The 14,369-nt window shown below is 41.0% G+C and overlaps 1 protein-coding gene across 1 annotated transcript in view; it reads left to right on the forward strand.

Annotated features, from left to right (window-relative positions):
• The first annotated feature begins 3,065 nt into the window (after positions 1–3,065).
• The window catches only part of LOC125638717 (cytosolic phospholipase A2 epsilon-like), a 53,459-nt gene continuing 42,155 nt past the window's right edge, over positions 3,066–14,369 (forward strand). The window contains exons 1-4 of the mRNA XM_048854799.2: positions 3,066–3,208; positions 5,819–5,880; positions 7,203–7,321; positions 9,666–9,738. Coding sequence (XP_048710756.1) covers positions 3,066–3,208; positions 5,819–5,880; positions 7,203–7,321; positions 9,666–9,738 — 397 coding nt within the window. The remainder of the gene's footprint in view (positions 3,209–5,818; positions 5,881–7,202; positions 7,322–9,665; positions 9,739–14,369) is intronic.

A 14,369-nucleotide genomic window follows, 5' to 3' on the forward strand; every position in this document is an offset into this window, starting at 1 on the left:
CTCTTTCCTCACCCAGTTCAATTTTACAATGTCCCCATAAACTTCAGGTACTGGCCACTGTTGAAAATAGAATCCAGTGTGGCATTTCCTATAGTGCTGTGTTACCTTGTGAAAGGGTGAAGATTTCACTTCTGGAAGAAAGAATCTCGGTACCATTCAGTCCCTGCTGCCTCTGAGGGGACTCCGTCAAGACAAAGTTGCTGTTGGGGAATGTTGTATCCGCCACAGCTTTCAGAATTCATCCTTGTACCAGCGTGAGGGCAAGCACATGGACACAGGAGCTATTCAGGAGCTGCTGAGGGCTAGCTTCAGGACTGCTTCAGTTTGGACCCTGGTTCCAATAGCCACTATGGTGGCAAACAATTGTAGTTCATGTGCAGAGGGCAGGGGGACTACCATTTCCTTCCCTTTGGCAGTGAGGGCACTGCTGCTGAGGCAGAGAGCAGTGATTCCAGATGGAGTGCATGGGAGGGTGAAGCTGTCAGGAGCAAAACTCAAAGGAAGAGCTCTGGTGGCTGGCGGCCTACAAGGTTGGCAGGTGGGAATGAAGGTGGGAACAATTATGATTTTTTTCAGAAAATTCACTGAGATAAACTTAAAGGCAAAGGGAGACAAAAATCAAAGAAGAGCTTGTAACATTCACCAGACCTCTTGTGGAAGTTCTAATACATTTAGAGACCCCCCTCTAATAAGATTATACTAAATTGGTGTGCAAAAAGTTAAGTCTTGTCTGCTAGCCTTGATGAAGTTTAGTATGTAGAATAAGTCTGACATTTTTGGATTTATTTAATTTTGAGTTATGAGTGGACCATCCCTCCTCCCAGAACAAAAGATAACACAACCCCAACCAGTCCAATTTTCCAGAAGTGCTTAATAAATGTGGTAATTTTCTGATTAGGAAGTTTTTGAGTTGCTGCTTAGAGTGGCTTTTTGTGTTTATATCCTTATGCTACATGGTGTCAGGAATGAGTGAATCCCTTTCTCTAAAGGAATAAAGGAAAGAAAAGAGACCCCTCCATCCAGACTAACAGAGTGGTGAGTGAGTGGGGAAAGCAGAAAATAATAATATGTAATACAAGGACAAACGACTCCTGTACTAGGGTTGCCAGCAATACAAGGACTATACCAAGCAGAGAAACTGGAAAGCATTAATGGCAAAAAACAAAAGAAACAAAAAACAACCCTGTCATAAATATAAAGGGAAGGGTAATCACCTTTAAAATCCCTCCTGGCCAGAGGAAAAATCCTTTCACCTGTAAAGGCTTAAGAAGCTAAAGGTAACCTTGCTGGCACCAGTACAATGACCAATGAGGAGACAAAATACTTTCAAAAGCTGGGAGGAGGGAGAAAAACAGAGGGTCTGTGTCTGTCGGTGTGATGCTTTGGCCGGGGACAGAACAGGAATGGAGTCTTAGAATTTAGTAAGTAATCTAGCTCGGTATGTGTTAGATTATGATTTCTTTAAATGGCTGAGAAAATAGCTGTGCTGAATAGAATGAATATTCCTGTCTGTGTGTCTTTTTTGTAACTTAAAGTTTTTGCCTAGAGGGATTCTCTATGTTTTGAATCTAATTACCCTGTAAGGTATTTACTATCTTGATTTTACAGAGGTGATTCTTTTTTACTTCTATTAAAAGTCTTCTTGTAAGAAAACTGAATGCTTTTTCATTGTTCTCATATCCAAGGGTTTGGGTCTGTGGTCACCTATGCAAATTGATGAGGATTTTTACCAAACCTTCCCCAGGAAGTGGGGTGCAAGGGTTGGGAGGATTTTGGGGGGAAAGACATTTCCAAACTATGTTTTTTCAGGAACCCAGATAAAGTTTGTTGGTGGCAGTGGAAGTCCAAGGGCAAAGGGTAAAATAGTTTGTACCTTGGGGAAGTTTTAACCTAAGCTGGTAAAAGTAAGCTTAGGAGGTTTTCATGCAGGTCCCCACATCTGTACCCTAGAGTTCAGAGTGGGGAAGGAACCTTGACAAACCCAAAACCCACATTCAACAACAACCACAACAACACAAGTTGTACTGAAGTTGTAGCCACACGTTTTCACAGGCCTAGGAAAGCTGCCAGGAGAGTACAAAATAAAACTGGTTCCATCATTGACTCCCTTTGCTCTCACAGCCCATGTCATATCCCTATATCTTTGCTAGGGAAAGTCAAAGAAAAATTAAAGAGAATGGAAGATATGGGGATTATTTCCCAGATAGGAGACTGGTGTGCAGGGATGGTTGTAATACGAAAGCACAATGGCAAAATGCAAATGTGGATCTTGCACAACTTAATAAAAGCATGTTGACAAATTGGAGGATTGGGCCAAAAGAAATCTGATGAGATTCAATAAGGATAAGTGTAGGGTCCTGCACTTAGGACGGAAGAACCCAATGCACAGCTACCGACTAGGGACCGAATGGCTAGGCAGCAGTTCTGCGGAAAAGGACCTAGGGGTGACAGTGGACGAGAAGCTGGATATGAGTCAGCAGTGTGCCCTTGTTGCCAAGAAGGCCAATGGCATTTTGGGATGTATAAGTAGGGGCATAGCGAGCAGATCAAGGGACATGATCGTCCCCCTCTATTCGGCATTGGTGAGGCCTCATCTGGAGTACTGTGTCCAGTTTTGGACCCCACACTACAAGAAGGATGTGGATAAATTGGAGAGAGTCCAGCGAAGGGCAACAAAAATGATTAGGGGTCTGGAACACATGACTTATGAGGAGAGGCTGAGGGAACTGGGATTGTTTAGACTGCAGAAGAGAAGAATGAGGGGGGATTTGATAGCTGCTTTCAACTACCTGAGAGGTGGTTCCAGAGAGGATGGTTCTAGACTATTCTCAGTGGTAGAAGAGGACAGGACAAGGAGTAATGGTCTCAAGTTGCAGTGGGGGAGGTTTAGGTTGGATATTAGGAAAAACTTTTTCACTAGCAGAGTGGTGAAACACTGGAATGCGTTACCTAGGGAGGTGGTAGAATCTCCTTCCTTAGAAGTTTTTAAGGTCAGGCTTGACAAAGCCCTGGCTTGAGGTCCCTTCCAACCCTGATATTCTATGATTCTATGTACAGAGAAAGACATGCTTCCTACAGTTGACCAGACATTAACGCAGTTATCAGAAGCCAAAATCTTCTCAAAGTTAGATGCTATAGCATGCTTCTGGCAAATTCCCCAGGCAAAAGAATCAATACCATTAACTACATTCATCACCCCGTTTGGAAGGTACTATTTTAATCATCTTCCATTTGGCATGTCTTCAGCACCAGAACATTTCCAAAAGAGAATCACTCAGATCATATCAGGTTTGCCTGGCATCCTTTGCTATGTAGATGATGTGTTGGTATATAGGAGAGAGAAAAATGATTACATGCAGTTTTGACATGCGTCCAACAAGCTGGCCTCACTCTGAATGAGAAATGTGAATTTGGAAAGGAGCAGATAAAATTTGTCAGACACATAATTAGCAAACAGGTACTTCAGCCGGATTCAGGCATACTGAACCCAAAAATGTTTCTAGGCATGACAAATCATTTTGCAAGATTCTTTCCAAGAAATCTTAAGATATTTCTTTAACGGTCACAATATGTGGATCTGGGCTAGCCCACAACAAAACACATTTAATAACATAAAAGAACTACTGACATCTCCATCTATTTTGGGACAATATTTGGTAAACTATTCAACAATGATAGCAGTGGACGTATTTTTACATGGTTCAGGAGCAGTACTCACACAAAAGCAGACCTGTTGCGTTCATATCGAGAAGCCTCACAGAAACCAGGCAGCTATATTCTTGAGTGGAAAAGAAAGTTGTAGCAGTCACTTGCACCTATGAATGGTTCACTGCATGTCTGTCTGACTGGAATTTTAATATAGGAACAAGCCCTTAGTGGCATTATTGGATTCAAAAGCTGGATGATCTTCCACCTAGGATTCAAAGATTTCAGCTGCATCTGATGAAATGTCCTTCAACACTGAGTGTACTAGGGAGAGCACTCAAAGCAGCAGACACTCTATCTAGACCCCCAATAGTTCAGCCACGAATGGAAGAAGAAAAGGCTTTAGAGAAAGATGTCTGTCTATGTTTACTTTGTTGTTGCAGAAATTCCAGCATGAATTGACAGCTGACTTCAGCAAATTAGAAATGAGCAACTAAAGGATGACACTTGCCAGAAACTGACTCAACTCTGCCAAAGAGGGTGGGGTTGAAGGAATCAACTTCCAAGAAACCTATTGGTAGGACCAAAATGACATTCAAATGAGTGATGGCTTGCTTCTGAAAGGACCGCACATTCTTGGTAGTGTAAAACCACAGATTTGTTTTTCTAGAAAGGACACACATACATTATGTAGTTAGTTACTGCTCCAGATGTATTGAATTGGCTCTACTTACACAGACTTAATCAGCACAAGTCATACAGAAACTAAATAAAATATTTGCAAGACATGGAGTTCCTGTAGTTATATCTGATAATGAACCTCAATTTACCTCTGAAATATTCCTAGCATTTTCATAGGACTTTGATTTTGAACATTGTACTAGTAGACCACATTACCTACAGAGCAACAGGGAGGCAGAGAGAGCAGTGAAAACTTTAAAAAGACTTCTACAAAAATCAGTGGACCCCGATAAAGTACCCCTGGCATATCCGTCAATTCAGCTTGTGTCCAGACCATGTCCAGCAGAATTCTGACAGGAAGATGACTAAGGACACTTTGATATGTGGTGCCAATACAGCGTAAACCTAAATGGCCTGATCTGAAGGAATTTTGAAAACAGGATGCTGAAATAAAAATCCTGCCACAACAAAACTTTAGTGTTCCACACAGAAACAAAAGCACTACCTGAACTGAGACCAGGGAACAAAGTTTGGCTCAAGAGTGCCCAGACATTTGGAACTGTTCAGAAGTTGGTGGAAACTCCCAGATCCTACCTAGTGGAGATTCCAAGAGGATTTCTTTGGAGGAATTGGGTTCATCTTCAATATTTTCCAAACACAATGAAGAGAGGATCTGGGACCTGCAGGTACTCTATCAGGAAGCGAGCCCCCTCTGTGGGGAACTCCATGCACAAACTCAAGAGAAGTGATAACGTGGTGTGGAAGACAGATCAGATTCCCCTCAAAGACTTTGTCTTTAGAATGCTGTTCAAGACTATTTAAATGCAACTGATGAAGGGACATAGTAGTGTAAATAATGTTAAAGAATTTGAAGTTTATTTTGAATTGTTGTGTGTATATCCATTGGTGTACAATTAAGCTTTAATCTTTTAATATAAAGAAAGGGAGGTGTGGAGCGGTTATAGAGTTCCTAGTCCTTCGCAATTACCAGAGAAGAGACAGATGTGTTGCAGTGAGGAGCTTAATAAAAATAGGAACGTCTTGGTTAGGAAGTGCCCTAGTTCCTGCTTACAGCATGGGTTTTTGTGTTTCTGTCCTCACACTACATACTGGACCCAGGACAGACCCCTGTAGAACCCTGCCAGATAAGCCCTCCCAGTTTGACAGAGAACCATTGATAGCTACTCTTTGAGATAGTCTTCCAACCTGTTTTATACTCACCTTATAGTTATTTCACCTTGACCATATTTCCCTATTTTGGTTATGAGAATATCACATGGGACTGTGTCAAAAGCCTTACTAAAATCAAGATACATCATGTCTGCAACTTCCTCCCTATCCATTAGCCCAGTAATCTTATCAAAGAAGGAAATTAGATAGGTTTGCCATGATTTGTTCTTGATAAATCCATGGGGACTATTCTTTATAACCCTATTAAGCTCTAGATGCTTACAAATTAATTTTTTAATAATTTGTTCCAATATCTTTCTAGATCTGGAAGTGAGATCGACTGGCCTATAGTTCCCTGGTTCCTTTTTGTTCCCTATTTTAGAGGTAGGTACTATGTTTTGCCTTCTCCAGTTCTCTGGGACCTCACCCATAAGTTCCCAAAGATAATCACTAGCAGTTCTGAGATTGCTTCAGCTAGTTCCTTTTGTACCCTAGAGTGAATTTCATCAGGTCCTGCAGACTTGCCTACATCTGACTTATATAAATATTCTTTAACCTGTTCTTTCTCTATTTTGGCTTGTATTCTTTCTCCCTTGTTGCTGTTAATAATTGTGTTAAGTATCTGGTCACAATTTACTTTTTTAGGGAAGACTGAAGCAAAATAGGCATTAAATACAGCAGCCTTCTTAATGTCATCCGTTATTAGCTCTCCTTTCCCTCTAAGTAGAGGACCTACATTTTTCTTTGAATAGAACTTCTCCTTATTTCCTTTCATGTCCCTTGCCCGGTGTAACTCCTTTTGTGCCTTAGCCTTTCTGATTTTGTTCCTATATGCTTGTTATATTCTTCCTTAGCATTTTGTCTGTTTCTACTTTATGTGGGATAGTTTGCTGTTGTACCTTTAATATTGTCTCCTTGAGAAGCTGCCAGCGATTCTGAACTTCTTTATCCCATAGATTTTCTTCTCATTGGACCTTACCTACCAGTTCTCTAAGTTTCTGCTTTTTTGAAGTCCATTGTCTTTGTTCTGGTGCTTTCTCTCCTTCTTTTCTTTAGGATCAAGAATTTTATCATTTCATGATTACTTTCACCCAAATTGCCTTCAACCTTCAGATTCTCAGTGCATTCCTTTCTATTAAGTGTAAAATGGCAGTCCTTCTGGTTACCTCCTGCACCTTCTGAAACCAGAAGTTGTTCCCAGTACATTATCAAAACTTATTGGGCATTTTGTGTTTTGCCATATTATTTTTCCTACAGATACCTGTGTAGTTTGAGTCCCCCATTACTACCAGGTATTGTGTTTTGGTTATTTTTGTTTTCTCTTCTAGAAATGCCTCATCCTCCATCCCCTCTTGTTTTGGTGGTCTACAGTAGTCCACTACCATGACATTGCACCTCCCCCTCCCCCCCCCCCACTTTTTACTTTGAAAAGCACTCTGGCATCATTTATAATCAAAGGGGTTGTATAAATATAAAATCTTATTCATTATTTATATGCTATGCACCCATAATTGGAAGGATAGGGCCCTTTTTTGCTGTATTGTCCCTTCCCCGCCAATCACTAAACCTACAAAGGAAATCTTTCCAGTTCCCACACCTAATGAGAGAAAGGAGATGGGACTTACTTAATTTTTGGAAGTCATGGAAGGGTGGGGCTCTGAGTCAGTTTATAAAACACCTGCTCATTCACTTCTACCTGTTTAAAGAGTATAAACCTGCTTTGGGAGTCACTGTCAGCTCTGCGACCTACGCTCAAGGGCCACCTTTAGCCTCTGACTTGAATGCATCAAAGATCACAATGGGGTCATCTACCAGTTCGTACCAGGTAAGAAAGAACAAAATAAGAGTATTTGAGATTCAGATGTGCACGCAGCTTCTGCAGTTTGTGCTGCTTTCAGAGTTTTGCTTTAACTACAGATGCAATCGATGGTAGGCAGACCTGCTATTCTCTAGCTACAGCTGTGAGAAACCTTTGTCCTACCATGCCATCTTTCATAGCAACGAAGGCACTTGGATGGGTTTTGTGTTTGCTCTATACCTCCAGCTTGATCAATTAATACAGTAGCTCTATGTCAAATAGGTAGTCAGATGACGTGGTGATGGGAACAGTTTAAGAAATTACGTAATCAAAAATGACCCTGTTTTTCATGCATCTGTGGTGATATACAGGGGGAACTGTGGGAAAGGTTAAGGGGTTAATAAATGCCTCTAAATTTGGGGGTCCACATGTGACCCTGCAATTATGATTTATACCAACAACTGAAACTGAAAAGATGTTTCCTTTTAAATGTTGCTACTGTCTCCTCTTGCTTCCTTTAAAAAGGAAGCAAGCAAAGAAATCCATTGTGAAAGGTAAATAGAAATCAGATGAATCAGTGCACAAGTACGGTGCAAAAAATTGATCTTATGCAAAAAGTTCCAGGAGAACAAACCAGGTTAGGTTTCTGTGTGTTTTTAGTGGGGGTGGAGGGTGGGATTGAATTTGCTCATCACCAAAAAGTTGAACAATTAATTAGTGATAGCAGCATTCCCTGCTTCATAGGTGAAATGTCCTTTTGTTTCTGCTTTGAATCCCTTCCTCTATCCTTTATTCACTGTGAAGTTCCTTTGTGTGTGTGTGTGTGTGTGGATTGGAGCATGGAACTTTTATTATTTTCTATCGTAATTCCTTTAAAAGTAAATTCATTTACGGAACACCCTACCCTCCACCCCCCCATGCTTGTGGACAGGTGCCATGTTTCTCTGATCCCTACCCAAGATAAGAGTTTTCCCAAGTCAGCCTTATGTCTCACATTCCTGACAGGATTGTTAAGTGCCATTCAGTTTTCCAGTGATTTCCCTGTGTTTCCAGGATAAATATTCTTTCTGGCTCCTTCTTTGAAGAAAAAGTTGCCCAACCAAGGATACTGAGGGAGAGAATTCTAGAGATGTCAGTTTCACTTCCTGTGTTCTACAGGGGTCTGAGTCTTTGAGACCCATTTTAGTTAATATTCTGGGCCAGATCCTCAGAGGGTGTAAGTTGGCATAGCTTTATTGAAATCAATGGAGTTATGGTGATTTGAATCAGCTGAGGCTCTGGTGCAGAATGTCAACAGTATTGATGTTAGCATTTTTGGTCCTGCTACATTATCTCCTGTTGACTGTACAATATGCAAATAGTTGCATCATGTCAGAATGTGATGGTTTCTGTGGAGATTCTCTACTTGGGTGTAGCCCACTGGTTAGTGTGTGTTACAGTTCCCCCTTCTGTGCCAATCCACAGAGAATGAGTTTTTACAGCCACTAGCATCAGAGCTTTAGATTAAAATGCTTTCAGCTTTGGAGGTCCCTGGAATTGCTGCACCTAGGTATGAACTGCCAGCCATTGCAGACTCTGAAAGATATGCAATATGCTTCTTAGGAGAAGCTCAACTAAAAGAGAGGCAGCAGATTTTTCAAATAGTTGAAGTTTCCATGTGGTTTTCAGTTGTAGCTCCATATAGAGTATATTTAAAATATCACTTAAGATTTAATAAGGAATAGACATATTGTTCATTCCTATACAGACTATGCTTCTTCTGCATGGAATCCACCAGATTAGCTGTGAATGATTGCATAAAACCCAAAACAAAAGGATGCTGTTCAGTGAGTTAGTAATAGAGTCTGCTGGAATTTAGTTTGTTGTTAAAGTTATGGTGGATGTGAAATGACTTCCTTTGAATTTGCACAGATCAGTGGAACTGATATCTTTATTTTATATATATTAACTGGTATTGATAAAACAAAATAAATTTATGAGCCATCATATATCTCCATGTCATTGGATCATAAGATGTTACGTCACACCTGTCATATTGATTGGTTAATACAATTTTCTCCCCAGCTCTTTTTATTGACAATTAGTGAGTGGAATAAGTTATAATAAATAACCTCACACCTCTAAAATGGAGCCTCCCCTAGCTCTATCAGAATAAAAAAGGGAAGAATCTGCACAGCACAGATCTACATGGCCCTAAACCTGCACAGAGAAAGAAGCTGAATGTCACAAGGAAGAATTTCATCCAGAAACTCTTTGGTGATTAGTATTGAAATATTTAAGATGACACAATAGCAGACTCAGCTTACTCTGGATTTCATTTCTCTCTCTGTGTATGTTCATTCCATGTCTTTTGTTTGTCATTGTTCAACAGATGGAGCCCTCTCCTTGCAACTTGCTCAGTGTAAAAGTTATCAGAATGAAAAATCTGCGGAAGGCTGACCTGCGTGAGTATCTCTCCCGTTCCCAGAGCTTCCTCATAGATGTGAAAATACTGGGTGTATAACTAAGCAACATAAACACCATACAGGTTACAAAAAAGAAAAGAGGAATCCCTATGCTGTACCTAGATCCCAGGTGTACACTTGGAGGACATTGTATATTATAAGAGCCTTTGTCAGTGAAATTCTAAAATCCAGTAACCATATTGTACAGAAGAAGCTTTGGCAGAATGTCTTGTCCCACCGAAACCATATAGCACTGTCAGATTCAAAAGTACCTTGGAACACACCAGAGAACCAAAGTCCATACTCTGCCCTTAGGATCCATGCATGACAGGAACTTCTGTGTGTGGCTCTCCCCAGGCAGATGGTTGAAGGGTCAAGCACCCTCACAGTGCTGTCCCTCTCCACCCCCTACCCCCATTCCTCTGAAGAGCACAGAGTGGTGTCTGCAGGTCCAGGAATTCATGAGTAGAGAGGGGGGATGTTCATCTCCTGTGTACTGTGAAATACAATACAGCCAAAGGCACTATTTCCCTTTCTGTGACAAGCTCTTTGGATTGAGGAACCCCTTTTAAGGAAGGTGGGGGTCAGAAGGAGAGGCACCAGCTTCAGGGTCCCTTGCTTTCTGGCTTCCAAGGAGACACAATGTCAGGAAGCCTAGGTAGAGCTTCAGGGAGTCCAAAGCCAATGCAGAGGCACAAGGCCTTCATGTGAATAGACATGTGTCCACAGTAGATCCTAGAGGATTTATGGGCCAGACCTCCAGTATCTTTCTCAGGGGGGCAAAACCCAGCCTTTGACAAAATAATGCAGAGGAAAATAATGAGGGGGACCTTGCAAAGCTTTCTCGTTCCTTTCTGTTTCTGCCCAGAGGCGTTACCTCCCTCTGAGATAACCTTAGTTTAAGGAGAATAGATGATACTTTGCCAGAGGAGAAGGAAAAGGAATCTAATTCACTTCTCTTCTCTTATGTGATTTTCTTACTGCAAATGTGTAGGAATAATTTACTCATGGCTTTAATAAAAACAGCATCTTGTGCTTTACCTTCCTATTATGGAAGCTGCTCAGAATAGGTTGTTCAAAATAGGTTAAGACAGATTACATGACTAAATGAAAAATGCTAAGATTTAATTTCACATTTCTTCCAGTATCGTGTGTTGCGTGTTTTCTCAAAGAGTCCAGCAGTTGGTGTAAATTTGTTTATACGTTTCTTGTTTGTGTACTGAGAGGACAGTTTCTGTTGTTGTCAAGGTTCCTTCCCCACTCTGAACTCTCGGGTACAGATGTGGGGACCTGCATGAAAGACCCCCTAAGCTTATTCTTACCAGCTTAGGTTAAAAACTTCCTCAAGGTTCAAACTTTGCCTTGTTTTTGAACCCTATGCTGCCACCACCAAGCATTTTAAACAAAGAACAGGGAAAGAGCCCACTTGGAGATATCTTCCCCCAAAATATCCCCCCAAGCCCTACACCCCCTTTCCTGGGGAAGGGTTGATAAGAATCCTCACCAATTTGTACAGGTGAATACAGACCCAAAGCCTTGGATCTTAAGAACAATGAAAAATCAATCAGGTTCTTAAAAGAAGAATTGTAATTAAAGAAAAGGTAAAAGAATCACCTCTGTAAAATCAGGATGGTAAATACCTTACAGGGTAATCAGATTCAAAACATAGAGAATCCCTCTTGGCAAAACCTTAAGTTACAAAAAGACACAAAACCAGGAATATACATTCCATCCAGCACAGCTTATTTTACCAACCATTAAACAAAAGGATATCTAACGCATTTCTAGCTAGATTACTTACTAACTTAACAGGAGTTGTAAGGCTGCATTCCTGATCTGTTCCCGGCAAAAGCATCACCCAGACAGACAAACCCTTTGTTCCCCACCCTCCAGATTTGAAAGTATCTTGTCCCCTCATTGGTCATTTTGGTCAGGTGCCAGTGAGGTTATCTTAGCTTCTTAACCCTTGACAGGTGAAAGGGTTTTGCCTCTGGCCAGGAGGGATTTTATAGCACTGTATACAGCAAGGTGGTTACCCTTCCCTTTATATTTATGAGAGTTGTCCATAATGACAATCTCCAGGACTTTCTGGTCACCCTCAGTGAAAAGGCACCATTCTCTTTAGGAGACACACTACCTCCCGCAGTTCCCACTGGGCAGTGTGGCACTGCCCTTCCCCCAGTGTGGTCTGTGCCTTCAAGGCATAATTGAGCCCTCACTTGGCTAATTGTTTTTATTCCCAGTTACTCTCCTAGAAGCCCCAGAAGGTTATAACTATGCAAATTAGTACTTTAGTCATATTCTTAAAGAATACATACGATTCATAGTACAATAGAAAGTGCTGTGAACAATGATGATTTCTCTTCTTCAGAAAACAGTAGGGGGTGATTTGTCTCGTATTGGTAAATCTATTTTAAATAGAGAGGCTAAAATCAAAATGCCTTTACATGAACCAGCCCGAACTATCTTGGTTCAGATAAAATGATGCAGGATTGCAACCATCCAAAAGTTTTAGTTTCCCAATACTGGTGTTTTGTTTGAGTCCCCTATAGGCTTCCCCACTGACAAATGGATGTGAAGAAGAGCCTTCTGATTCCCCTCTCATTGTGGAAGGAGAGTGAAGTAATCAGGAACATGAAATTTTACCTGAAGATGCTTTTCCTGTTGCTCAGTGTAAGGAAGAGGACTCCTGTGTGAGTTCCCAGGCCCCTTCTCCCAATGGCCCAGTGCAGGAGTCTGAATAGAAGCCTTCAGGACCTCTCTGAGAGCAGAAAAGGATCTTCCTCCCCCATCTCAATCCTGTTTGAGGAGATTGAAATGGCCTATGGGCCTGAAGACTATCTCACCCTGTCAAGCTAATTCTGGGTCCTTATCTCCACACAATTCCCCTCTAATGGGCACTGGCCACTTGCCTGAAATTGACTTTACCATACCCCTTCACCAGCTCTTTTCTTTTCCTTTCCGTAAATGTCTTCAGGGAGGGAAGCCAATGCTTTTTATCCCTTCCTCACATCTGATTTTCTTTTTTGTGGGAGTTGCCTAAAGTTGGATTACTGCCCTTCCTAGTTCAAGTAGATCTTTGTATGAAGGACTCGGCAGTGGAAGAGCCAGGATTAGAAGTCAGGAGTTCCAGGTTCCCAGTCCTATACTTATTGTACTAGATCATGCTGCCTGTTAAAGTCATTGCTTGAATATAAAAGGCATATTCACACAACAGCAGAATGCAATCTGGAGTCTGGAACCAAAACAGTATTGGACACAAAGTGTGTTTACCATGCTGCAGCCTTTCTACCTTACTCTGTGAAACATAGACAAGTTATTGCCTGCAAATAAATGCTGAAAGCATTTAATCAACAACACCTCTAAGCTATTATTCACACAAAGTGGCAAGATGAAATCATGAATAATGAGAAGTTGCACAAACAACACTGAAATGAAGCTTGTGAAAGGAGAGCTTTGGTGGACTGGGTACATCCTTCAAATGGGGAACACCGGGCTCCCAGCGAAAAATTTCCAAGGTGCAAAAGATCAAGAAGGAAAAGAAACAAAGTTCTGAAAACAAAAAGCATCACCTCTTCTGAGGCAGATATTAATATGCAGGAAGCTACTGCTGTAAACAAATTGGTTTGGCATCCTTTGGTATCTGATTCAGGATGTTTTGAGATGTATTGAGAACATTTTGCAAGTAGGAGTTGCAGATAATCTGTGTTTACTGATGAGTGAGTAAAACTGACTAATCCACAGGGTTGAAATGTGGACAGTAAAAATGGTGGCACTTGTGATTCTGACTTCCATGCCCACATTCACAGAACTCCCCACTCACCATCCCTAGTACTCAATACTACAGACATTGCCCTGAAAAAATCCTCTGTGAAGTATTTCTGTATTGAGCCCCAATCTTGCAACTAGAACGATGAGGACAGACCCTGTGCAGAGCCTTGTTGAAGTTCTCAGGGCTCCTACTAAATCCATGGGTTCACCTGCATGGATCTAGCTGAAGAATCAGGGCCTAAATGACTGCTATTTAATTTCAGTAATATTTGTCCTCTGTAATTCACTGCATCTAATTTGTATGTACTAATGGGATCTCTTATGACAAAAATACAACTGCCCCTATGAAATGCATAAAAATTGGTAGACTATTATAATTAAACAGGTTTTCACTAAAATATGTCTGTCTTTTAAAAAAAAATGTTTAAACCCTTTGGGCCAAATTCAGAGGTGACAAAGGGTGATGTAAATTACATGTTGGCAGCTGGGTGTAACTTATGCTGTGAAGAAACAAAAGGGGAGGGTGTAGCAGGATAAGTAAATTAATAGGAAGATGTAAAATAACACAAGCCTCACCAGTTTTCATAGAATCATAGAAAGATGGAAGACTTCATTAGATCACCAAGTCATCTGCCTATAGTACATTTTCCTAGTGTTTTGTTTGGTCTAGTTTTGACATTCTGGAAGGATAAGGCTCCACCACTGTCCGTGATTTCTCCGCAGTGTCAATGTGGAGATTTCTCCACAGTGTCAGTTTCCTAATATTGAGATTACATTTTCTTCTCTTAGGTTCATCTCATTCACCCAAGTTAAACCCTGGTGTATGACCATAAGTAATTCTCTCTCCTATGGATACTTGC

The sequence above is a fragment of the Caretta caretta genome, chromosome 6 (assembly GCF_965140235.1).
Source record: "Caretta caretta isolate rCarCar2 chromosome 6, rCarCar1.hap1, whole genome shotgun sequence".
NCBI lineage: Eukaryota > Metazoa > Chordata > Testudines > Cheloniidae > Caretta > Caretta caretta.